This window comes from Equus przewalskii, chromosome 11 (assembly GCF_037783145.1).
Source record: "Equus przewalskii isolate Varuska chromosome 11, EquPr2, whole genome shotgun sequence".
NCBI lineage: Eukaryota > Metazoa > Chordata > Mammalia > Perissodactyla > Equidae > Equus > Equus przewalskii.
Window position 1 is genome coordinate 1,031,234 of NC_091841.1, and position 26,549 is coordinate 1,057,782.

Consider the following 26,549-nt stretch of genomic DNA (forward strand, 5'->3'; position numbering starts at 1 on the left):
ATGGGAGCCCAAAAGTGAGCAGGGGAACGGGATGTCACTTGTGTGACAACTGGGGTGTCCTGGCCTGGCTCCCCAGGCATCTAAGAACAACAGAAAAACACTAACAACAAATATGTACAGAACGTTTGCTAAGACCTGGCCCCGTTTGAAGCCCTTTACATTTATGGACTTATTTATCTTCATATCTACTTTAGAAGTGGGTACAATTATTATCCCCTTTACCTATGGGGAAACTGAGGCCTGGACAGGTGAAGTCACTTGCCAGATCACGCACCTAGGAAGTGGCAGAGCTGGGACGGGGTCCCAGGCTGCGGGCCCCAGCATCTGAGCTCCTGAACTGGACACTCCGCCGCCACTTGGCTTAGTCAGCTGGCCCTGGTCTTCATTACCTGGACCCTGCCTCTCTTTCACCTTAGGGATGATGAATATCAGGGACGATCAGCAAGCACATAATTTCTCACCTGGACCACTTCTGAGAGGGAAAGGAGTGCCACTAGCACCATACCGGGGTGTCAGGCGTCAACTGGAGCTGCCCCAGCACAGTGGGACATCTGGTCACCCGGGGGCTGGGGCCCCTGTACGGCGCCTCTCCTGCTCTGGCTGCCCCTCAGGCAGCGGGGGCCCGTGAGCCCTGCAGCAGTCTCCACTCTGCTTCAGGGCTGCACCCTTGGGCATGTACCCCTTTGTGGTCATTCTGTTCATTTACGTGGTCTGTTTGCTGCTTCTCCTCAGACCAAAGTAATTTCTCTGAAGGCAGAGGCTGGGCTGCTCGCTGACGTTTCCTGCCCCTCTGCGCAGAAACCCATGTTAGAAACCCAGTGTGGGATTTATCGATGTGGCACGTTCTCACTCCTGGAGGCAAAGCCTCCGGTGCTGGCATGTGTTCAGGGCCCGCCCTCGCTCCAGAACTCTCCGCAGGGCTCCCGAGTTCTAAGTCAGGCCACGAGCCTGTGATGGGGACCTGTCTCATCTCCCATTCTTGGAGGCTTGAGTTGGCTGGAATGTTGGCAAATGGTTGTCTTCAGAAAAAAGAAAATACTTCCCAGATACAAGCTAATCACTTCGCAGGAGAATTCTCCACCCAGGAACAGGTTCCCAGGGAGCTCGGCCGAGGGGGGCTGAGGCAGGTTCCGGGACAGCAGCGAGGATGTGGGATGGCGCCTTCTCAGGGTGGCAAATGGCCAACCTGGCGCTACAGATGTCACTGCGGCCCTGAGCCTCGGCAGACCAGCAGAGCCACCCATCTTCGGTACTGGGCCTGACTCCGGGGTGGCCTCTCATGTGGCGAGATGGCAGAGATCCCAGTGGAGACTGCACGCGGCTGCCACCACTCCACCCTCTCACGCAGCAGGGAGGGCTCGCCGCCCTCAAGGTCAAGGCGTCTGGCCCGCATCTCGGGCAAAGTTCCCCAGCAGGGCGGCCCGGCAGCTGGTCCAGCAGGCTGGAGTATCGCTGCTCCCCACATGCCTGGAAGCGGGCGGTGTGACAGCAGGCCCCTCCCCACTGTGCTGGGGTGCGGCTCCCTTGGTCTAGGGGCCATGCCTTGCCTCTGGGGCTCACTGCTGCCATGGGCAAGAGACCCACCTTCCGCACCCATGTGCAGCGTCTGTGGTGGCTGACAGGAGACCACAAGCTCTTTCACCATATGGAAGCCAGACAGGTGAGGGCCTCCAACCTGTTCAAATGCAGGCCCCTCCTGAGGGCACCTGCCACCACCCATCGGCCTCTGCCAACAAGGCAGGTTGGGAGGACCCTATGCCTTAGCTGTCCTGCTCCATTTATCCCAGAGACACCTGCTGGGCAGTGGGTGGGGATGGGATCTATTGTTTGGGGTCACCGGGTAGGTATTCCTGTTTAGATTCAACTGCATATAATCATGCAGCACCCACTTTCCCACTCCACCCCATTAAGACAGAAAGATGACCCATTCAAACTGTCAGGTAAAGAGTTTCCAGAAACTTACAGCAAGAGGTGGGGGCATGGGGCTCTTGAGGCCTGATAGAGATCCATGTGTGTAAGGGGGAACTTATTGACTGACAACTAGTGGCTTTGACCCAAGCTATAGATGGGGGGGCACTCCAACCCAGCTAGAGACAGGGGCCAAGACGGTGCAGCTCCAAGGACCTGGCCTGCTTTCTGCACCCACATCCCGACCACAGCCTCATGGAAGACTCCAGCACTGGCTTCTGAGCAGCAAAGCCACACTGCTATGATATGCGCAGGCCTACTATGTGCCAAGTAAGCATGAGGCCATTTTGCATCCATGACCCTCTGATACAGCCACCCTGCAAGGGAGGTATAATTATGAGTCTGCGTGTTACCAATGTGGAAACCAAGCTTTTGGTGCAGGCCCAGGGCCACACAGCTAGCTAATGGTGATCTGGCTTTAAAAAAAAAAGAGATTCTGGGGTCTTTCATGAGACCACACTGCCATGCATAAAATGCTGAGCCCACTGGCCGGCAGAGGATGGAAGGTGGACACGACAGAGAAAAAGCTTGCCTCACTGGGCCCACTTCACCATTCTGCCCAAACTCCAGCTTCTCCACCCACAGCCTCCTCAGGCTGTGAAGTTGGCAGGGAATGGGAGCTGGGCTGGGCCCCAAAGCCTCAGAGAGTGTGCTCGGGTCCCTTAAGAGCCTTCATCCCCCAAATCTCAAATACTAAAGCAGCAAAGAGGGACAAGTCACAGACAGCTGTCAGAGGCAGTTGGTCCTGTGGGAGGGGGGAAATCTGAAGAGCTGCCTGGTGGGCAAGTCAGAGCAGGCCAGAAAGCAGCCCAGCGAGACTCCAGTCATCGCCTGCACTCCTACCCTGCCCCCATCCCCAGTGGCTGCGAAGTCAATGCTCAGCCTCGGAAGCCATCTGCTTCAAGAAAGCAAACTCAGTTCCCTCTAGAGTTGGGACTTCCCAACACGGAGGTGCTCCCTGGGGTCCCGGCAATACCACAGACAAAGGGGATTGTTGTCTCTCTCTTAGAAAGACACTCCAAATGCATGAAGCCCCAGACGTGGCAGTTCCTGGTCTTCTCCTTTTCTGTGAGGACCAGTGGGCCCAAGAATGGGGCAGGAAGTCATACGCAATAGGCAGCCCCAGGGTTGGGGGTGGGGGACAATTTTCAACAGCTAGGGCCAGGATCCTGTCCTGTTTCCATCCCCTTATCTGGCACTGCCACTTCCTTTGCCTGCCCCAAATCCCTGGCCCAATCCTTCTCGGATGCTAGACAGATGTCCATCCTCAGGCTGGCCACCCAGAGCCAGCGAGCTCAAGTCTGTTGGGGGAAGAGGTCCCGTGTAGTTGAGAGTGAGGTGCCCAAGTCACACTGGGCAGAGGAGGTGCTGACGAGAGACCCAGCTCCCAGGGTCTCCTCTCTCTCTCCTGAGAGGTGGGAGGGTACATCACGCCCGACAACGTCAACTCACTGTGTTATTATAATCTGATTCCCTGCCTGAGCTCGGATCTGCCTCTTCCCAGCTGTAACCTTGGGTGCCCTCTTTCCCTCTCAAGGTCTCGGCCTGCTCATCGGCAAATGGGAGTGGTAATGGCTACCTCCAAGAGCCATTGTGAGGATTTACTAGAGAGTTGTGTATTTAAAGGGTTTTATAAATTGTAAAGCTCTGTCTAGATGCTTCTATCCCACGTAAAAATAAGTCAGATCACGTCACTCCCAAGCTTAACACTCAGCAATGGCCGCCTACCATGCGCAGGCTCTATGCCCAAACCACCAAGCAGGGGGCCTGGGGCATGGCGCACCGTTAACTTTAGAGGGCGCTGACTCACTGCTTGCTCTTCCAACCCATAGTGGATGAAATCCAGTTTTCAGAGTTCTTTGAAATCCCTGGCTAGGGGGTCACGATAGATCTGAAGTTTATACATGTCTCCGTCCAAAACAGTCCTCACTGGGTTATTGCTTCGTGACATCTGGTCCACCTCGTCCTTCCTGTCACTCACCCAGTCCCTGCCTACTGTCAGGGCTGAGCTCAGCGGGAACTGAGGGCAGGACCGACGGAGCTGTACACGAGGGGGGAGAAAACACGCGTTTTGAACAGATGTGACTTTTACATTCACCATTGTTTTTGATTATTTAACGCATTAAACACAATTTAGTTACTCTAGTCCTTCCATAGGTTTAAGAAAACAGTAATTATTCTGATAATAGCAGCTGCTGTGTGTGAAGAGCTTGCTCTGTGCTAAGTCCTTTAAATGTGTTACCTAATTTGATCCTTACAAAAACCTCTGGAAGTAGATCAAGACATTTTCCATTTAAAGCTGGGGAAACTGAGGCCTGAGAAATTAAATAACTTGCCTAAAGCCACACAGCTAATAAATGGCAGAGCAGAGACCCTGTATTATGGTCTGACTCCAGAGAGTCCAATCTTTAGGCTCTCCAGCCTATTTCATGATTTGAATGAAAATATGTAACTGCCTACTATGTGCCAGGGACTGTTCCGTGTGCTGGGGACACAGTGGGAACAAGGACAAGCCATGGTCCGTACATTCTAGTGGGGTGAGGAGGGGGCCAGACAAGTGACTTACCAAATACATGAGCAAGGTCATTTCTGATGGAGGAAGGTGCTCTGAAGAAAATACAGAGGACAAGATGGTGGAGGAGGACTCGGGCCGGGAGGCGCAGCTCCCTGTGTTGACCATGGACCAGAACAAGCCACTTCACAGGTCACTGGCCGCGCCAGTCTCGGGGACTCAAGGAAGCAAGCACTTAATTCACCCAATAGTTATTCTTATTTCTTTTACTTCCATTTTGGGTAAACAGATGGAAATTTAATGCACACAAAGAGGGTTAAAAAAAAGAGAGAAAAGAGCTTAACATTGCAAATCTTCTTGAAATGGTATTTAAGAGAACCACAAGTCAGTAGCATAAAACCAACACTGCCATCATCTCTATTATTTGATAAGAAAACACTTTCGCAAGCTGAGCAAAAGATTAACGAGCCCCGTTCTTCAGACTGAGCGCACGCCTGCCTAGCCGTGGGCCTGCCTATTCCTGCCAAGTGCTCGTCTGAGGGGAGACATGCCCCTTCTGCATCTGGATGGAAGGAAGAGGCACTTCTCCTCACTGTGTGCCTTACTTATGTCGGGGGCATCTCCCCAGGTCGTGGGGAGCCCCTAGGAAGTAGCCACTGCTCGGATCTTCACTTGACTCAGGAGGAAACTGAGGCTCACGAGGCCAGGAGGCCTGCTGGGCCACAGAGCTGGTGGAGGAGGGCTGGGCGTGCCCCTCAGGCCAGGGCACCTCCGAGGGTGCTCTTCCCCACTGGAGCCCCACCTAGAAGCATCTGTCTACAGAAACAACAATCAGTGATGACTTAAGAGCAAACCAACCCACCTAATTCTGTGTTTTTAAAATGTAGATCCATTTCTGCCATGAAATACGCACTTTGAAACAACTAAAGTCCTTCTGTGACTTTTGCTGCCCATGCCACCCCACCCATCCCACTCTCCTAAGGCTGTCCTTTAAGACCCAGTGAAAATCCCAGTCCGTCCCGACGCCACCTCCACCTACTCCAGCCTCCTCAAAGCTCCCCTTGATGACGATGGCAATCACTGACACACACCACGTGCCCCATTCTAAGTGCTTTATTTCTATTACTTCAGTTAAAACCCACAACACCCCTATGTGGGCAGCACTATTATTCCTGTACTAAGAGACTGAGGCACAGAGGCCAAAATACAAGCTCGAGGTCACCAGCGTTTAAGTGGCTGAGCTGGGACTCAATCCAGGCGAGCTGCAGAGCCCGAGGGCCGACCTAACCCATTATCATACATCCCAGCTTCCCCTTAGATTGTCGGGTGGGTTTTGCTCTTTTTTCCTTCTGTCTTGTTTTTGCCTCCCTCATTAGGCTGGACACTCCATCACATAAGCCACTCTTTAGACTCCTCTTATATCCTTCCTCACTGATCAACAGAGGTCCAGGAAGTCCAGGGAGAAATACGAGTAACTAAGTACAGCACTTAAGAAGGTATCTGTCACTCAACAGGTGCTCCGTGACGCAGCTGTGATCAGAGGTGGTGGTGTCTGTAAGGAGCAGTAAGGTCAGCAGTTGCGTCGTCGTCATTATTGGTGGTGGTGGTGGTGCTAAGGGTCATGTTGGTGACACCAGCAGAAGCATCAGTGATGACATCAGTGGTAACGCTACTAATCCGGGTGCCACCTGAGAACCACATTTAAAGCAACATCATACCACGTCAATGAAGACAGTCTATTCTGGATGTCAACACGTCATCTGAACACGTCGATGACCATTACCAGGATGAGGAGGAGGAGGATGGCAGCCACCACTTACTGAGGAGCTGTGATGTGCTGGGCACTGAGGGAGTGCTGTACTGCATTCTTTCATTTAACGCCAGCAGCCATCCCATCCTCCTCACCACCCTACCAGTGAGGACACAGGCCTCGAACAACGTGCCGACATGCATACTGCTAGAAGGGAGCAGAGAGAAGACCTCCAGGATGACCAGAGAAGCTCACGGACTCCTCCTGCCCTGGCAGCATCCAAAGCACAGGCGTGGACGGAACCCAGAAGGGCCGACACCTTCGCCAACTCCAGCTTTTCCAAGTTCTGTTCACTGACTTTCTGGAAACTTCTTGGCCAGCAGGACATGGAACAGGGCAGCCAAGAGCGGGGCCAGACACACACTGTCTCCCCGCTAGGACCTCACCCGGACAAGGGCTTCCACTCTGAGCAGGCCCCCGGAGCCTGGGCAAAAACAGCTCTGCGGGAACTGCGGACTAAGGTTTGTATCAAGACAGCACTTCCCACCGCTTGTCCTTCCTGAACTGCCTGGCGGTGTGGGGCCACACCAGCTGCTCCAGACTGGGGTGCTGGCTGGATCTTAGTGGGAGTGCCTTTCCTCACGGCATCAGGGCACGCAGCGCAGGAGGGCCTTCCTGGACCTTCCGCTCCCCTCACTCTCGGGGGTCAGGCCCTGAGAGGGGACGTGTCAGGGGAGGGCAAATAAAGCAGCCAATCACAGCTGGACCACTGGGGCTGGACCACTGGGGCAGGACTTCTAGGCCACGGCTCAGCCCTCTCCTCACCTTGGCCCCTGAGGCCCCTCTCCCTCTGCAGCTTCATTCTGTCCCACGTTCCCCTGTTCTCTGGCTCTGCCACACTGCTCCTTGCTGTCTCTCCCTCTGCCTAACAGAAATAATCGTGTTAATAACAGAGCCACTAACGCTTGGCATCGCCTGGGTCCCAGCCATGGTTCTAAAAGCGCTACATATGTGAACTCAGTTAGCCCTCATACCTCCCGGGGGATTGTTAAGACTAAACTTTAGTTGTCTACAGAACCTGAACTTTGGGGAGACCAAGTGACAGAGTGAGGTTCTAAAATCAGACAGTGGTAAGAAAGATCTCAAATGCACATCTTTGAATAGCAGTTCCCTCCTCAGAGCTCCAGCTGGCTGAGAAATCACGACACCAGATGTTTCTAGGCTCCATCCCAAACCAGACTCTGGCTGGGCCTCCGGGCTCCTCCTGGCTTAGTCCAGAACGCTGGCAGGCCCCCAGTCTACTGAGAGAGACCCCCTCCATGAAGGGCACCGTGCAGGACTAGGGAGAGGGAGGGAAGGGCCAGGGCCTGAGGCTTAAGCAAATGGACTAGCTCGTGGACGAGCGGCCCACTATCGTTCCCACTATTCCCACTCCAGGGCCTGGCTTCTCTGCTACTGCTGGCAGATGCACTGGGGAACGCTGCCCGGCACGCCCGGCCCTCCAGCATTGCCTGAGGTTCTGATGCAGAGGCTCGGCTCCCCTCCTGCCCACTCCACCCTCCGCACGGTATCCGTCTCCCTCTGTGTACCCCACTCGATGATGTTTTCTTCCAGCAATCTGCTGGCAAGCTGGTGGCACTCCTGCACGTCTACGTGGCCTTTCTCTCCACTTTCCAAACTCTTCATTGCCAGGAGGACCATGACCCAGAAGGTATGCTCTGCCCAGAACCTATTCCAGCTACCCATCCCTCTGCCTCCAGGCACGACTAGCAAGGACCACGTTTAGCCAGACAGCTGTCCATTCTCCTCCAGACCCGGGGGAAGGAGCCCTCCCCACCGCCTGGGTAACCCTGGGTCACTGGCAGCAAGTTCTTTCACTTTCTGAGGTTGGTCTCGGGTGGTGACACACCCTGCAGGGCCACAGCTGTGACTAATCCTGTATTTGAGACCCTGCCTCGTGCCTCGCTGGTGCCCGTGAGGCAACCTGCCGACAAGGACGGCATCCTGGGAGGTGCAGGGAGGTTCCAGCTGCAGCCTCTCCCAGGGTGGCGAGGGAGGCGTCCTGGGAGAGGAGAGGCAGGTGGGGCTGGAACGGCCCGGAGGAGGTGGCCTCAAAGGCTGGACCCACCAGGGGCGTCCCAGAGCTTTAGGACCAGGTCGCAGCAGCGGGTGAGGAAGCTGCAGCCTGGTGCAGCGAAGGGCAGGGGCTTCAAGGTCAAAGAGACCTGGTTTGAATCTCCGCCCAGCCACTTAGCAGCTGGGGGCCCCCAGCCTCGTGCGCTCCTGTGTAAAATGGAGGTGATGCTAGCACCTACCATGCTGATCTGGGCACAAAAGAAACAGAAGTGTGTAGAAAAGCCCTTTAAAAGGCAGAGCTGGCTACTTCTGTATGTGTTACCTTACTCTATCCTCCCTGGTGGGATCTCTTAGCCCCATTTCACAGATGAGGAGCTGGAGGCACGTGTGTGGAGGGCTGGACCTGAGCCCGGGGCTCTGCTTGAAGCCTGTGCTCTCCTCCCCGGGGCTGCCGGGCTGGCTGCGGCAGCAGATGGAAGTAGCTAGAGTGCCTTCTTGCCCCTTGGAAAGCTGCCCTGCTCGCCACCCTGAGCTCCCGCTGCTCTACCACCCCCTCCTCCCACCACCTCCCCTCTCGCCCGGGAGCAGGAGGCTCGGGGGAGAAGAGCCCCTCACAGAGAGGTGCTGGGGCTCCCGAGCAGCGCAGGGGCAGTGGTGGTTCAGCAGGGCACGCCTGCGGAGCTGCCCATGAGAGGGACGAACGCCTGTCCCCGCGTCTGCCAGCACAGACGTGGGCACACAGCACACTGCCTAACAGAAGGAAGAAGCGCAGTGTCTGCAAAGCAGAAAATGTGAGCACAGACTGGAGCAGCACCGTCAACGGTGCTGTGTGGCTACACCCCTGTGGCCACACTGAGCCCCTGGCCCACATGCTCACAGCAGAAGAGGTCACGTAGTAGCAGACAGACCCAGAAATCCCCAAACCGCCAAATCCCCCAACAGAAGGCCTCCGGGGCCACACGCTCACCGTCACACCTGAAATCAGAGGCTCTGGGGACCTGGTCCCCACGCTCCTGATGGGGGACGGAGGGAGGAACTCCAAGGGAATGGGGTGGGATTGAGGGGAGAGAGAGAGAGAGACACCCCCAGACTCACGAAGGCAAAGCTGCATCTCCCTGGAGCACCAGCGCACCCCAGCCACTCTGCATGAGGCGATGTTTTCCCCCGAGCTCTGGTGACACATCGGAGTGGTGGTGCCTGAGGGGACATGCAGCCCAGCTCACAGCCCCAGGAAAGGCCAGCCAGGCCTCCAAGGATTTGAGTGCCTGCCCCGCAGAGTGAGTCCAAGCACAGCAGGACCACTTCAGCAGCCAGGAACCAGGCCATGAGGGAGCTGTGGGTGATTGCCAGCCTGGGTATTTTCAGGGTGTCCTCCTTTTTGTGCCCAAACCTGAAACGTTTGGATTCTTTTTTCCTAATGGTGGTTCCAGTTTCTCGTGTGTCTAATACTCACTTGAAGTGAATCATGGAAAAATGCCTTTGCTACCAATTTCTTTGTGCCACAGACAGTGTGGCTTTTAAACAAGGAGATATCTAAACACACACATGTGTTCCTTGCCATCCAAGCTCAGCTCCTATGCTGGCATGCAGAGCCCTGAGGCTGTGGTTCAGAGCTCAGGGGCCGGAATCCTCCAGGAGGAAGCCAGAGGGCAGCCACAAGGGCATTCCCGGGCTCCGGGCACAGTGCCCACAGAGAAGTGCCTCCCTGGCCTGCCCCGTGGCCAAGAGCCACGGTCACAGCCAGAGGGCCACACAGCCCAGCCCTGGGCAGCAGGTCCAAGGCAGGCGCCCTGTCCTCCCCTCCCAGACACCTTAGCTTGGGTGGCCAGGCTGGTCTAGCACTCTGAGGAACCTTCCCAAAGCAAGCCCTGCCATCTGTTTCCCTTCCCTTTCTTCTTCCAGCTAACTCCAGCAACCACAACAATCCCTCCACAAATCAGGAGCAGCTGGGGCTCAGCGCTCCTGCTCAGATTCCATTTTCCTGCTAGGTCTTCCTTCAGGACACCTAGGGCCTCCACCAGCTGCCTGCTTGTTCTGTGTTAGGCCCAGAGTGACCCACCTCGGTCCCGTCCAGCTCCTAGAGAAAAAGACACTGATGGTCTAATAGTGATGCCAGTAATGACAGCCACAGCGGTAGCATGTCCTGGGGATCCACTGCACGGGGGTCCTGGGGATCCACTGCATGTGTGTCCTGGGGATCCACTGCATGTGCGACCTGGGGATCCACTGCACGGGGGTCCTGGGGATCCACTGCACGGGGGTCCTGGGGATCCAGTGCATGTGTGTCCTGGGGATCCACTGCATGTGCGTCCTGGGGATCCACTGCACGGGGGTCCTGGGGATCCAGTGCATGTGTGACCTGGGGGTCCACTGCATGGGGGTACCGGGCACTGTTGCTTTATGTCTCCCATAACAACAGATGGTACGTGCAGTGTTATGAGCAGAGGCCGTGCGGCCTTGGCAAGTCACTGAATCACTCTCAACCTCCACTGACCCATCTGTAAAGTGGGGCTGTGAGGAGCACCCCTCTCCCAGGAGTGTGTGCACTGAGTGAGCGTACATGCGTAAAGTCAGCATAGTGCCCGGCACAGAGTAAACACTGACGTTGTGCTTCAACCCTGACAACTGTTCCCCTGCTGCCCCACGCTTACAGCTGAGGAAACTGAGGCTCAGGGAGGTTCAGCCCTTACACAAAGGTGTCCAGGTTCATGAATGGCAGAGCTGCCATTTGTGCCCAGGTCCCTGACTCCGGGACCACTCACTGCCCACTTCCAGTGTCTGCTGTCTGTCTGCGATTTCCGATGTTCCGCGATGGCTGTCCTTAAGGAACCATGGGTCAGGAGTCCACCTTGGTCTGCTTTTGTGACCATGGAGGCACTGGGGAAGTGGCCTGGCTGTGGGGCAGGCGTGACGACCAGGAAGTTGATGAGACCCAACGCCATCCAAAGACAATGGCGGGGCACTGGGAAGGCTTCGGGACTTTCTGCATCAGGGGCTCAGAGGTCTTCCTCCGGACGGGCGCGGGGCCCTCAGGCCCTCTCCGTCTCCTGGACCCTGCTGTGTGGTGGAAGATGTGTAGACAGGGCTTCCTACACCAAAGGCGAGTCTTTCTGCTCCCTCAGCCCTCAGGCACACGAGTCTCCAGCCCCATGGACAGACCTGCCTTGAGCGGCCACGCGGTGGCCTCTAGGGGGGGCTCATGCCAGCATGTACAGTGTATGGGCAAATTACAGAAAAGCATCCTTTCGGGGCCGGGCTGGTGGCACAGCGGTTAAGTTTGCATGTTCCGCTTCAGAGGCCTGGGGTTCGCTGGTTCGGATCCCGTGTGGACATGGCACCGCTTGGCACGCCATGCTGTGCTAGGCGTCCCACATACAAAGTAGAGGAAGACGGGCACGCATGTTAGCTCAGGGCCAGTCTTCCTCAGCAAAAAGAGGAGGATTGGCGGCAGATGTTAGCTCAGGGCTAATCTTCCTCAAAAAAAAAAAAAAAAGAAAACCATCCTTTCTAGGCAGAAAACTTCAAAACGGTGGCCCTTTGAGTAGACCAATTAGAGAAGGCAGCCTGTCCTCAGACTAACATGGCCCCATGTGTGTCTTCCACTTATGCCTCTCAGTGGGTCCCCTTGTGCAATGTACAACCTGTACATCTGCTCTTAGCGTACGTCTATTCCCTGCCCCCAGCTGGGAAAAGGCTGGGACCCTGTAGAGAGAGCACTAGACCGGGAGTCAGCAGGCCTGGATTCTGGGGCCATTCAACCACAAACCTGCTAGAGATCAAGTAACCTGACAGAGCCATGACGATCTTGTCTATAGAACGAGCAGATGAGGCAAAACGCACCTAAGGTTCCCCACAAGGACGATGACATCATCGTCATCAAAACAGGTGACAGCCACCATTGATGGAGGGCCGGCTACACCTAGACACTGTCCCACGTGATCATTCTCAGAGCACTGGCTTGCTCGATTCTCACACCACCTTCCCAGGTCGGTGTGAGTACTTCCCCTTATAGCAGAGACACCTGAAACTCAGCAAGCCCAGCTAGCTCGTGTTGGAGCCGGCAGACCCGGGACAGGGGTCACAGTGCACACTCTCAGCCCCAACGGCTCCCCACCACATTAGCCCAGGGGAAATCCCACTGCATGCCAGGGGATTCCTCCGTCCGCATTCCCAGCCCACACCTGTGTCAGCTGCCTCCTCATAGGCACACAGGCTGGTGCCAGGGCCCTTTGCTCACCTTGTTGACAAGTCAGTCTGTCAACACACAGTGGGAAGCACGCCCCATCAGGCATGCAGTTCTAGGAGATCCCTACCGTTCATTGTTGAGGGCCATCCTCGGGGGGTCCAGGTTGGGGTTCTCCATGGACTCCATCTGTGGACACCGCAGGAAATAGTAGAGCGTGTGGAGGGCGTCGGGGGACCAGGTGATGGGCTGGGGCGGCTGGCGGGCCTGGCGGGCGGGGCTGGAGCCAGGACACAGCGGGTGGCGTCCCTGCATGTGGTGCATAGCACGGGAGACCAGGTCACCTGGTGGGAGGGCAGAAAGGAAGAGAAAGAGAGACTACGTCTGAGTTGACAGCCACATCCTTCTAAGGACACCGTGGCCACGGAGCAAAGCCCTTCCTCTGCAGCGGCACAGAATCACCCCGACCCTGGAGCCAGAGGCGGGGGCGGGCAGTCCCCTGGGCACACGGCAGCACCGAGCTGCCCTGTCTCAAGGGCTCGCTCTCACAGCTGGATGACACCTTTGCTGGGCCCTTCTCCGCTGGAACTGACGCTGATGTGGTTTCTCTGTCCACATCCCCACTCTCTCCCCCACCGCACGGCCTCTCCCCAGCTCTCCGACCCCAGGAAGCTCTCTGGGCCTCTCCTCCCAGCCTGACAGCCAGCGCCCGCTATGTGGGGGCCTCCCCGGGCCGTCTGGGGCAAACCTGAGCTGCCTCAGCAGAGAAGCTGCTCCATCCTGGTCTTCCCCAGGACGTCCACCGTCGCCCACTGTGTGCCAAGTGGCCAATTCTCCAGAGATAGGATTTCACTCCATCCCTACAAGCCAGGACTAAGTATTATCCCCAATTTATAAATGGAGAAACCGAGGCTTATCCGGTAAACAAACATTTACTGACCCCGTGCATCTCCCTGGTCACATGGAGCCCTCGGCGCACAGGAGTTCACTAGCCAGGGTCACGTGGCTGGTGACCGGCAGAGCCAGGATTTGATCCAGGCCTGTCTGACTTCCCAGTCCACGAACGGCATGTGGCCGGGCTGCAGCCTGCCCGAGTGAAGTCGGTGGGGTCCCCATATCCTGTGCTGTATTTCTGCCCAAGTCAAGTCCTTTCAATACCCCACCAGCCGGGGACAGGAAACATCCCCTCATTGTGTGAGGCCACAGAGCGGAGAGGCCCCACTCTTCTGGGAACAGTGGTGCCTTTCCATTCTCCTCAGGCCTGAGAACTCGGGGTGAGGGGCCTGCCCTGCGGGTCAGCTTCCCCCGTCTGTGTCTGTGGGGGTTCCTCACAGGCAGCCCCTTCCAGAGAAAGCCTCTGGACACTGCTGACCCTGAGAGGGAGAAGCGAGGTTTTAATTTGGCAAGACAAGTGTCACTCAACATGTGGCATCTGATTCACCCTCATTCCACAGCTCCTGCGAGGCTGGGCCTCTATGCCGCGGGGTCCCTGGCGCCCTGCACAGAGTCCGCTGCATAGCGGGTGCTCAGCAATCATTTGGAGAATGAAGCAGCAGCCGTATGCATTCATTTCACTTCTAAATGCGGCTTCTGGGGGGTTTGACTCATGCTTACTTGCTGCCGACTTCTCCCATGACAGCCACCCCGCTCCACCCTCCATCCCAGGTCCTCACTCCTCTCCAGCGCCTGACTTGGCTCTCCCTGCAGTTGGCTCAGCTGCCTGGGTGCCTCTGGGCAACGCCTGGGCCGGGCGGCGGAGGGCAGGGAGCTCCCGACACCCGGCTCCCATCCCCAAGCCTGGACTGAATTGACCTGGGGCAGGCCAGGCGCCTGCACTTTGTAAAGGTTCCTTCAGCACATCTACTCCAGGAAGGTCTGAGGCCACCAGGTGAATGGACAGGAGCACAGATTCCAGACCTGGCTTCAAATCAGGGCTCTGCCGCTTCCAGCCTGTGCGCCTTACGTAAATTCCTTACCAGAGCCTCAGTTTCCTCATAAGTAAAACGGAAATAATCACATCTAACCTAAAAATTGTGAGGATCCAAATAATTCATAAAGGTGAAGCACGTGACGTCACACTCGGCCCAGAGCAGGCGCCCACTCTCACTGACGCCCCCCACTCTGATTCCTTGACCCCTCGGGCCGCCTCCGCGGTGCCCGCCCCCGGGACCTCCGCCTGCATGCAGGCGCTGCCCCACATTTCCCAGGACAGGAGGAGTCCCCAAAACGCCACATCCCAGCCCTGCCCTCGGGCTGCTGGGTGGTAGAAACCGGCATCACAACCCCAGGCCGGCCGCCCACAGGCGCTCCTCGTCAGCTCGGTTGGCTGCAGGGAGGTGAAACCTGGCTGCCGCTTCCCCAGGTCCAAATGTCATAACTTTCGGCAGGACTACAAGGAGGGGAGGCCAAAGACTCCACGATGGCATCAAAGAGAAATCTTGCTGAAGTATCACTTTGAAGGCTCGACAGGGCAGAAGTCATTATCCTTAATCACGCTTAGGATTGTCTTACTGTCATTGGTGTAGAACCCTTCGGCAGCACATTTCCAGGCAAAACCCCACAGAGAAAATCCAGAAAGAAAGTGCCTCCTGAGAGCTCCCAAAAGGGAGCCAGGAACGGAGGGAGCCTCCGGAAGGTTCGGGAACACGAAGGCAGCAGAGCGGCCCCTGGAGACAGAGGTCCCCAGACTCTCCACTCAGAGCTCAGCTGCGTGCTGTCCATCTCCCTCCAAGAGCAAAATGGCAGAGGCCTCGGACGGCTGGACTAGGCATCTAGACACTTCCACTGCTCCGCAGCCTTCGCCGACCACCCAAGAAAGCCCCTGGCTTTGCATGTTCTCCTGGGTGCCTTCTCCCCCTGCACCTTATCCTTTCTAGGCTTCATGAGACACATGAAAAGAGACAAACCCTCAGTTAATCTTTACAGCCACCCCGTATGGGAGGCACTTCCATCCTACAGACGAGGACGTGAGCTCACAGAAGGTACATGGCTCGTCCCACTGGCACAGCTGGTAAGCGAGCCAGTCAGGACTTGACCTGGGCCCCCTGTGTCCCAAAGGCGTGCGCCTGACTGTCACCCCACTGCCACTTAAAGCGTGGTCTGCAAACCGGACAGGCTGCACACTGTTACTGGCCCACAACCAGTTAATTTCAGAAACTGAGAGGGCACTACAAAGCTTCCAGAGCTATTTGACAGAGGGACTTTTATGTCTATCTAATCTAATAATAAAAAAGTTGGCTTGCATCTTACATGTCTTTTACTTCATTTTTTTAGACGTTCATTTTTTGTTTTTGAGGAAGATTAGCCCTGAGCTAACTGCTACCAATCCTTCTCTTTTTGCTGAGGAAGACTGGCCCTGAGCTAACATCTGTGTCCATCTTCCTCTACTTTATACGTGGGACGCCTGCCACAGCGTGGCTTACCAAGTGGTGCCATGTCCGCATCTGGGATCCAAACCAGCGAACCCCAGGCCCCCGAAGCAGAACGTGTGCACTTAACCACTGCGCCACTGGGCCGGCCCCACAGACGTTCATTTTTATTGTATTTTACAAAAGTTTCAGTCTGCAGCAGAGCGGGGCCAGGGGTAAAGTCCCTGCCATCGGCACACACTTTGAGAGGCCGTGGCCCAGGCTGGGCTGTGCTCTTGGATTCCCGGAGGACAGGGGGACAATAATAACAGGACAGGGGCGCTCAGAGCTGCTTCTGCACTGTTCCTGTAGCTGAGAATCAATTAATCCTAAGACTGATGGTACCTCAGTCTGAGGCCCAGAAACACCCACGAGGCATGGAAAGGAGCCCTCACTGCTGGGGAATCAGGACAGCCTTGACTGGAGGGCGACGGGTCTCCCTCTGGTCTGCCCTACCCTTGTGATGAGCCATCAGATCAAAACAGCAGGCGAGAGACTGGAATTCAGCACTGTCTTCAAACTGAGGCCTGCATCATCTGGCTACCTTCAAAAAGAAGTGTCTTGCTTTATTTCATATTTCCTCTCATTTACATTTTCGTGGGTAGAGAGGGACAGAGGAAAACAAGCACCAAGCTCCCTGTGCAGCTGGGCCTGACACAAGAATGCAACTTCTCTCGACCTACCTGGCAGGCTGGTCTTGGCGAGCTGCACGGAGCTAAGGCACGCCAACCCGGGGTGAACTTTTAGGTACAAGGAGCTCAGCGCCAAGTATCAGTAGCCTCATTAAGCTCTTTCGTGTCAAAGAGAAGGACAGCAGTATCTGCCTCCACCTCTGTCCCCTCCCTCCTTCACAGGCGTTAGCAAAACCCCTGGTCGCAGAGCCAGGGAGATGGGCCACTCAGCACTAACACAGCCCATTCCCGTGTCTGTGAAAGATGCTGTGGGGTGCTTCGTCCCTCCACACTGAGGAGGGACCGGGCCGGGCTGTGGACCAGTCCTAGGTGAGTTCTAAGGGACAGACACTGGGTGAGAGAGAAGTCCTTCCTTCCAACACACACACACACAGCATCAGGTACTGTTCTAGTCACAGGGGACACAAGCAGGGGACAAAACAGGGACGTCTCTATCCTCACATTTAATTCTAGTCAAAGGAGAGAGAGGACAAACTATTTACAAGTAAACATATAATCAATGTCAAGCGGCAATCAGGGCTTTGAATGAACCAAAGCCACAAGAGGGGAGGCAGAAGAATGAGAGTGGGGTGCTCAGGGGAGGCCTAGCTAATAAGGTGTCATTTGGGCAGAAACTTGAGGAAAGTGAAGGACCAACCTATTTGGGTATCTGGAGGAAAAGGTCACAGGCAGGGAACAGCTAGTGCAAAGGCCCCGGGGTGGGAGGAACTTGGCTAGGAGCTGGGGTAGCTGAAGCACAGTCGACAAGAGCAGAGCAGCAGGCAGTGAAGCCAGATCACAGAGTGGATCTTGGGCTATAGTGAGGACTTTGGATTTCACTAAGTGAGCCGGGAAGCCAGGAGGGGACGGAGGGAACACTGAGCATAATCCAATTTGTGGTTCAAATGGCCCTGGTCTGGGCTGAGTTGGTAGCAGTGGAGGTGGCTGACAGGGGCAAATTACAACTTGGGAGAGTTTTGTAAGGGAGAACTTACAGGACTTGGTCCCTGGGCTGCTGGGCTGAATGGTGGGGACAGAATGATGACAAGCCCACCCCCAAGGGAAGTTTCCGAACGCTCCCCTTTGCCTGGCTGTGGGCTGTCCTGGGCACAGAGGCCGCCACAAGGAAAGGCAAAGGCTCAATCCCAACCTTGCCCTCCGCTGCCCTGGGGTGCTGGCGGCTAGGCTGCTAGCCATGTCCAGGAAGCCCATAGCCCAAGCGATTAAGAGGGTGGCCACCGCAGGATCGGCCCCGTGGCCAAGCGGTTGAGTCCGCGTGCTCCGCTGCGGAGGCCCAGGGTTTCGCGGGTTTGGATCCTGGGCGCGGACATGGCATCGCTGATCAGGCCACGCTGAGATGGCGTCCCACACAGCACAACCAGAGGCACTCACAACTAGAACATACAACTATATCCTGGGGGGCTTTGGGGAGAAGAAGAAGGAAAAAAGGCAACAGATGTGAGCTCAGTGCCAATCCTGAAAAAAGAAAAATGAGGTTCCTATAATTAAAAAGAAAAAAAGAAAAGAGGGTGGGCACCAAAGCCAGACGCATCAGGAGTGAAGGCCCCTCAGTCCTTATAAGCTGCCTGCCTCGGGGACGGTCGCTTTTCCTCTCTGAGCCTCAGTTCCCTCATCACGACATACCTCGCCGAGCTGTTCTGAGGAGGCAGCGAGGCCACGGGAACAAACGCAGGCTGCATGCGCCCCGTGCACACGTGACGTGCACACTCAGTGGTCAAACACCACACGGAGCTGCATGCTCCCCAGTGCGCTGAGGGCTGAGCGTGCCTCGCCGTTCTCAGGAGAGTTCACCGAAACACGCACTCTGCCTGGCGCGAAAGAAGCCCACTGCCCAGGGACAGTGTGGGGGGTGGGGGATCCAGCCGCACACCCCAGCCACTTCCTGTAGGGTCCCGAGGCGCCCTTACTCTGCAACGCCCCAGGAGACGGAGAGCCCACAGGCCTGCCTTCTCTCCCAGCCCAGACTTTGCTCTGTGACCCCGAATCAGGCACCTGCACTTCCTGTTTGGGAGGGAGGGAGGAAGTTGGCCCTGCAGAAGCAAAAAGGTTTGTCATGCACGGTTCAGGGGCCAGGAAACTCAGATCACAAATGGAACAGACTGGAGCAGAGTGACACTCCACCTGTTCCACCCTGTGGGCTCGCGATGGGTCAGCACCCTCCAGGGGGTTGCCTCACGACACAGCAAGGGGGAACTCAGGAGGAAGAGCGGCCGTCTCCTTTCTCAGACAACAGGGGTCATGAGAGGGAGCAATCAGGAGATGCAGCTGTCAAATGGTAATGACCTAGACCAAGGGGCCGCCCCTGTGCTCCCTAGAGCCTAAAACCCAGGGAGGCGCCTGGGGCGGGCGTGGGCTGAGGTCGCCGGCCACCCCTCTTCCCCAGAGCGGCTCTGCTCTGATCTCCCTTTTGCTATGCTGACATTTCAGAGGTGTTTTCTTTCAAGAAAGAATACTGGTTGTCTATTCAGAGTCTTTGGGGCCAGGCAGGTAAAATAAATGAAAGAAACAGGCCAGCTGCAAGACAGTGCGGGATGCGACAGTGTGGGGAACACGCGCGGTCTGTGTAGCTCCCCTCGATGGCTGCTCATGCAGAAACAGGGCCCAGGGTTGCTAGACTGTCTGATTTCTCAAGAGAACCCAGAAATCCAGATTTATATGTGATGAAGTCTACATGCCAGCCAAAGCACGTGTGTCTGTGGGCCACCAGTTTGCAACCTCTGGCCTTGAAGGATCTGGCTCTCAGAGAAGGCGAGAAGCGTGGAGGAGGAGGAGGAGGAGGCCAGAAGCCAGAAGGAGAGCTCATTTAGCTTTGTCCTTAGCGCCAGCCGGACGGGGACGGCACTTACTCAGCTCCGAGATGCTCCCCACACAGGTGGCCAGGAGGGACTGCTCCAGGGTGCGGAGCTCCAGCTGAGCGTAGGCGTCGGCCGGCTCATCGCGGCCCAGGGAGCCGCTGCGGTAGGGGCTGAAGTGCGCGGGGAGGGAGAGGACACCTGTGGGAAACAAGCAGACGGTCACGGGGGAAGGAGAGCTCCACAGGCCGGCGTGCGGGCGCTGCGAGCGCCTCTCTCGGCCCCGGCGCCGGGCCGCAGCCAGGGTGCACCGTGACCAAGGGGCCCCACTTTGCGCGGAGCTCAGGGCTGGAAACGTCCACCCTGCCCGCCCAAAGGGCAGCATCGCCCCAGAGTCCTCTGCCTTCCTCAAGCTGCCTCCTTTCTTCTTCAGGCCAAGAAAGGGATGGGAGAAACCAGAGAGCAAGGGGGTTCCTTCTCCTCTCCCAGAAGGGGACTGTCCCAGCCCCGGCCAAGTCCGTGAGTGGCTTTCATTAGCACTTCAACAACGGAGGAGCCGTGTGGCCAGAACCGGTCCCAGAGGGTGACAGCTGTAAATCTCCCCAACTCACTGTGTGGCTTCTTAGCACCCGAGAAGCAAAATCAGAGAGGCTCAAGTTCCGTGCTGGTTCTCCAGAGCGGGAGGCCACAGAGGGCCCCATCTTTGGTAACTGCTGTTTCTTTGATCAACACATCTTTGTCCAACCCCCCCTGAATTTGTTTAAGAAAAATACCCACAGGAATTCAGTCAGTCACTTTTGGGAAAATCTCTTAAAATTCCTTGAGATAACTGGAGAGCCCCTGGGATGTGGCCAAATGCGAGTGAGTATTCCCTATCCTGAACACAGAAATGTAATGAGGATGACGGCAGCCACAGGTCGTGCAGCTGAGTGGTTAAGACAGGGCCTTGGAGCCAAAATGTTGGGGTTCATGGCTCTGTCACTTAACCAGCTGTGTGATCTCGGGCAAGCTACTTCACTTCTCGGGGCCTGAGTCCTCGTGTGTTCACTCGAGATAACGACAGTGCCTTGCTCGCAGTGTAGCTGTGAGGACTGACCAAGGTGTAGGATGTCGATGCGTGGACCAGCATGTGGCTCAGAGGAAACGCTCTGCTGGGAGCCTGTGCTCTTAATTCTACTATGTGCTGGAGATGCAGGCCTTATTGACATTATCTCATTTACTCTCCCAACAAAGTAGGCACCGCCGTCTCCATTTTAGAAATCAGGGGATGGACATTCAGGGAGTTTGTACCAGACTAAGTACCAGAGCCAGGACTCGAATCCGGGTCTGACGGCTCTAGACTGTGTCCACCTAACCCCTCGGTAAGCCAGATCCAGCGAGCACATCTGTGCTCTTCTGATTCGGCGGCAGTGTACGCGACAGTACTGCCGCATCCATAAGGCCCAGTTCACCCACAGACGCCTGCGAGCTGAGTCTCACCTGCGTCTCCTTCTCAGGACGAACACGGAGGGCTGTCCTTCTGCCCAGATCCAGCAGCCTTCTCCTCTGACCACTCTACTCTGTAGGTTCAGCCGATGGCCAGCCCTGCCCTCCTGGCCTGCCCGTCCCCTGACCCAGCCTCCCTGCCCTCAGCGGGCACGGCTGCCTTGGTGTGGCTGAGGCCTGCCCCCTGAATCTCCCTTCGCCCTTCTGGATGACAGCAGCCCCTCCACCCACACGTGGCGCTGACTCGGCAGAGAGCCATCGAAGCCCTTCCTCGGAGTTCTGATTCCAGCGGGAGGAGGAGAGCACGGCTGGGTCCCCGTCCCCTGCCCTGTTCCCCAAAGCAGACACTCTCTCTGACAGCTGAGAACCCAAACACCTTAGGAAGAGCTGGCTGGGAGCATGTCTGGAAAAAGGCATTTCCAAACAAAAGAAAAAAGGGACATCTCTCATTTTTTTTTCACTTAGTAAAATCCTTAGGAAGAATTGTTTGTCTCAGTCATGATGGAGTGTTTCGCCTTATTAGCTAATAAGGATACCCTTATGGATCCCTGTTGAACTCTGAAAGTGACGGAGAAACCCGCGTGCCTCCCTCAGCTCGCTTCTGTGCACTGAGCTGAGCGTGGGGCAGGAAGCACGACGGAGTCACCCTGTGCCTCCTCTTCTGCCGGAACGGCGCTCCGCTGGAACGTGTTCTGACTGTGCGCGAGGCCCCGCACTTGTCGATCTGCTCGCGGAGCCGAAATCCCCCATCAGGCAACTTCTCTCAACCTGGCTGCCCAACCCCTGCACCTCAGAACTCATTACTTCATCCCTCAGCGCCGCTGCCTCCACGAGCCCTCTCTGAGCACGGCACCGCATCCACCCAGTTGCCCAAGAGCGGACCTGTGAGTCATCTTTACCAGCTCACCCCCTCGTCCCCACATCCAGTCAACACCAAGCCTTGTGCTTCTCCCACCCTGATATCTCAAAACTCTGTCCCTGCCACGACCCCCTCGCCCGCCTCCTGCCTCCGGTCTTCCCCACCCCCCACCCCTTACTCTGGTCACGTAACTCCGGCTTCGAGCTCTTCCATGACTCCCCACTGCCCGCCCGCAGAGGTCCTAACACCTCTCCACGGGGAAGAATAGATAATACTCTTCTTTCTTTCTCTGCAATTTAGAGACAAAAATGATTCTGCCAGGAAATGGGGAAATTCCCAGCACCTCCCAGGAAACCGGCAGAGTTAAGAAGCCTACGCACACCTGATCCCGGTTTCTCCGAGCTCTTTGCCAAGGGTTGGTCACTTGGCTCTGCTCCAGCCCTGGGTTTGGAGAAGCAACTCATTTCCTTCCCAGGCGATTCGCAACCAGCACCCAGAGAGGGAGCCTTCGAGCCCGATGGGAAACCCACGGCACAGAATGGGCACCCCGCCTCCAGCCCATGGTTGCCGACCAGGAATTCAACCTGGGTTTCCGCTTGTGGAGCAGCACCCGGCCAGCAGCAGACGGACTGCACACGGGGCTGACAAACCAGGCGTGCAGGGCAAGGGGGTCAGAAGCAGGGCTTAGCCCACAGGCCAAACCGATGGGGCCTGCACTCTCTCCTCTGTGAAAGACGGGTCGATTCCACAGCTTCTCAAGTCCTCTCCAGCATGGCCCCTGTGTGTTTTCTAGCACCAACGTGTACCCCTCAAAACCCTTCACCCCCTTTCGCTCCACCATTTCACTTCTCAGTTGTCAACAGTGGGAACAGACACTTACGACTGTTTCCTATGGCTTAATTTCCCCCACAGCTGAAACACCGCCCTACACACAATTTTACGTTTAAAGAAGATATCCTTTTTTGGTGAAAACTGGACAGATGTATAGTTCAGCTTTTCTGACCAGTCACCAAAAGGCCATTAGGACTATAACATAACGGTCCCCCCAGTGGCTCGACAGCCCACTCCCAGCACTCTTGCTGCACTTGTCAGTGTTCTCCTCGGGGCACTGCGAGTACAGCAGCCCAAGCCCCCGTTGAGCTCATGTGGACGGCACCCACCCTGCCCCATTCCCCGTGCTCCCAGCAAACCCACGAGCCCCCCAGCACAGGGAAGCCCGCTTGTGACGACAGCAAAGGCCCCGGGGGTCTCCTGCTTCTCTGAAACGGAAGCCCGGGACGCACAGGACTACTCTCCCCTGCCCTTGTAAGGAGGGTTGGCAGGGCATCTTCTGCCAGTTTTCTCAGGAGCTGGAAGCTTGGGTGAAGTTCAACCCATAGGCTTCTGAAAATAAAAACTATATTGCCCCACTGAACAGTTTCCAAACAGCCCACAGAATTCAACCCTTTTTGTGCTTTTTTAAAAGTGTTTCCATTCTCTGACCTGGGGGTTTATATATAGAAGGTTCAGCCCCCGATTGCTGCATGTTAGTCACACCGAAACAAAGCGCTGGAGGTTAAAGCTGAGCGTTCCTCAGAGACTCAAATACAGTACAAGAACAGTTGATTCCACAAACAAATTCACTGACGGTACTTCTCCTGACGTTCTGAGTCCAAGGCGGCTGGAGAGTAGGCGTTGCAGCGAGGGGAAGATGAAGAAAAGAAGAAGAGAAACCTGGGGTGGAACGAGATACGCCTGATGAGTTGTCCATCACCCACGTAGAAGTGATTCATCGAGAATAATCGAAAGCCCATCTAATTCTTGGCGAGAGCCCATCTGAAGACGGGCCCACCATCCCGTGAGGCCCAGGGGTTCCAGTGAGGAGAAAATCTTGGGGACAGGGAGAGAGAAGAGTGGGGGAATCTAAACTGAGTTTGGGAAGCAGGTTTTCCCCAGGGGCTAATGATGAATGGAGATGGGCCAGCACACACCGACCAGGACTCTGTGCCAGAAATGGGACAAACCAGCTAATTCCATCGGCTGAGAGCTAGCATTATTACTAGCCCCATTTACCACTGCGGGACATTGAGGTTCAGATGGGCTAAGTCACTCGGCTAAGGTCACAAAGCCAGAAAATGGTGGTGGTGGGTTCAGACCCAGCCTGTCGGATGCTGGAGTCCACACTGGTAACCACACGGCCTCTACACGGGGCTGTCCCCACCCCAGCCCAGGGACAGAACACCCCCTCACTGCTCACCAGCTGATTAGAACCGCACTTTCCCATGCTTTAAGAATGAAATTAAAAGCAAACATCACCAATGCTCTGGTTAACCCCTCACTCTGGCTAACTTCTCAGAACACCTCGGGCACAATAAAGGTGGTCTTCCAGTTAAGGCAGGCCCAGGGGCCAGGAGCTCACCATCAAACAGCAACATAATCATGCACATTTATGGTGCCCAGGGAGGCAGGGGCCAGAGACCCCAGGGCGAGATCAAAGGCTGCTGGAGCACAGGATGCTCACTGCCAGCATCCCCAACACTTTTTACGAAGATGGTAAGCAAACCTCACCATGAACACGGGGCTGGCGTCACCTCCCTTGGGAAGCCCTGGCAGTCTTGGGCCTGCAGGTGGTGGACCCGCTTGGGGGACTGGCCTTGGGGCAGCTCTTTCCCTCCAGCTGGCAGCAGCACCTCTGACCTCAGAGCTGGCTCACCCAACTCTCAGGGGGGCTTCAAGCAGGGTGAGGATTTCGAGGGGAGATAGGGGCCACCCTAAAACGACGAAGCAGTGGGGTGACCCCAGAATCTCCACAGGGAATGTTGGCTCACTGGCATTTGGCGATTTGCTTAACCAAGGTACATATCAGTTCTGTCCTACACCTGGAGGATGAGTATTCGGTATCCACAAACGAACAAACTACAAGACATCGTGCATTGCTGTTCACTGCCATTTCCCATCTTTGAAACAGAGTGAAATAAAGCCAATAAAGTCACCAAGCAGATCAGCTTCAGGAAATTAAACCTAAAGGTGAAGTCTGGAAAACCAGCAACAGTCACAACACTGGGCAGTGTGGAGAGGAAAACTCACATGCAGACTAAGCTTTTCCTGTGGAGAAAGATCCCCGTGGCATGCAGAATACTTTTTCAGAGATTCTGGGTGGCCTCGCTCCAAAGTATTGACGTAACACTTCAAGAACTTGAGTGGCCAAGGAAGCATGAGTCTTGGAACTGCCCCCATCCGTGACCAGGGTGCCCTTGACTCACGGTGCGTGAGCAACTACAGCCCGGGAGCCAAGGGCAAATGCAGCCACTTTCACAGAGAGGCTCCGCACTCAAGACACAGTCGTCACCCTAAAATATCGGCCTTTTCCCCAACCAAGGCACACAGACACCAAGGCAGGGGTGGCTCTTTCTAAGCCGAAAACGTTTCCAATGACCACACTTTCTAAACTTTTCACAATGGGTATGATTTACTGGCGTAGTAAAAAGTGATTGTTCTAAGGGAAACGAGGGCGGGGGAGAGAGGCGCTCAAAGGAGAAGGTGGACAGCATGTTCCTTCTGAGCAAAGAAATACCCGTCATTTCAAATAAGCTAGAAAATTAGCTATCTGAAATTTAATTTTTATAAAGAAAACACGCGAATGCTAAAAAAACAAAAAACAAAAAAAAACACCAGTATAATCTAGTTACCTGCGAAGAGCCCAGAACGGAGGTCATCTGACAAAGTTATTTCTGCGGGAGAGAACTTTAGATGATTTTTTTCCCCATTTTCCTTCACACTTTTTCCCTACTAATTAAATAATAAACATATGTATTTTAATAAACACAAAACTATTATTGCAACCATTGTGAGCTCATGGAGGCAAAAAAAAAGAGTAAATAAAAGGAAAACGGTGTTTTATAGAAACGTTACTTACAAAAATAAATAAGAGGACAGGATGTTCCCTTTGTAAGACATTCAGGCAGAAACCGTCCTGTGTTGCCAACCAGGAGGTGAGATTTTGTCTGTGTGCCTCCGGCCACGAATCGGCCCTCTGAGAGCCAGCCCCTTCGCCTGGTCTGGCGGGGGTGACTCAGGGGCTGTGTCACCTCGGGGTTCCCTGGGGCACCCTGCCTACACTGCACTGCGGCTTTGGGATGGGCACCTGTCGTGCCAGTGCGGGCTGCCACGTGCTGGATCTGAGAACAGGGAGGGCTGGGGACGCGCTCATGCCACACAGCCGCAATCACCGCCCGTGGGAAGGGCCTCAGCACTGCCAACGCTGGGGCGCAGGTGGGCCCAGGGTGGAGAATGATTCTGGAGCTGCACCCCCTGCTAGGAGGCAGCGCTGCCAGCAGAAAACAGAGGGAGCGGGGAAGTCTCCAAGCTTCAAATGAGCCCGTAACACACACACGTCACTCCTTGGGATTAAAAAAAAAAAAGACACAAATATCACAAGGTCCAGGGCAGATGGCCAAGGTACTTATTAATAGAACACGAGTACATTAGTCAGAAATTTACTGCGCTAGAGTCCTTCTAACAGGTACGACCTGCTTCAGTTGGCTTTGGTCCCCATTCCAAAAGGCTTTTTGACAGATCCTCCAGACCATTTATTAGCATGAGTCACAGAGAAGAGGTTCAAAACCTGGCTCTGAATCTTATTAGCTGTGTGGCCTTGGACTAGTTACTTAACCTCTCTGAGCCTCAATTTGCTCATCTGTATAACAGGCCTAATAATAGCTCCTAATTCACAAGATTATTTGAGGATTAAAAGAGATCCAGTAAATAAGCACTTAGCAAAAGTGCCTGACACACAGTAAAGCATGTAGTAAATAGGCTAGTCTTATAAATGGCCTGATACCCAGGG

General features: G+C 55.4%; 1 protein-coding gene across 4 annotated transcripts in view; it reads right to left on the bottom strand.

Annotated features, from left to right (window-relative positions):
- Window positions 1-26,549, bottom strand: part of ABTB2 (ankyrin repeat and BTB domain containing 2) — a 164,198-nt gene that overhangs the window by 26,717 nt on the left and 110,932 nt on the right. For 2 of the 4 annotated variants that reach the window (XM_070564714.1, XM_070564715.1), the window contains exons 2-3: window positions 19,435-19,581; window positions 12,620-12,833 (exon numbers count right to left, since the gene is read on the bottom strand). In XM_070564714.1, the coding sequence (XP_070420815.1) occupies window positions 12,620-12,833; window positions 19,435-19,581 (361 nt within the window). Of the gene's footprint in view, window positions 1-12,619; window positions 12,834-19,434; window positions 19,582-20,859; window positions 22,133-26,549 lie in introns of those variants that run through there. The other 2 variants (XM_070564716.1, XM_070564713.1) reach the window with 2 other exon arrangements.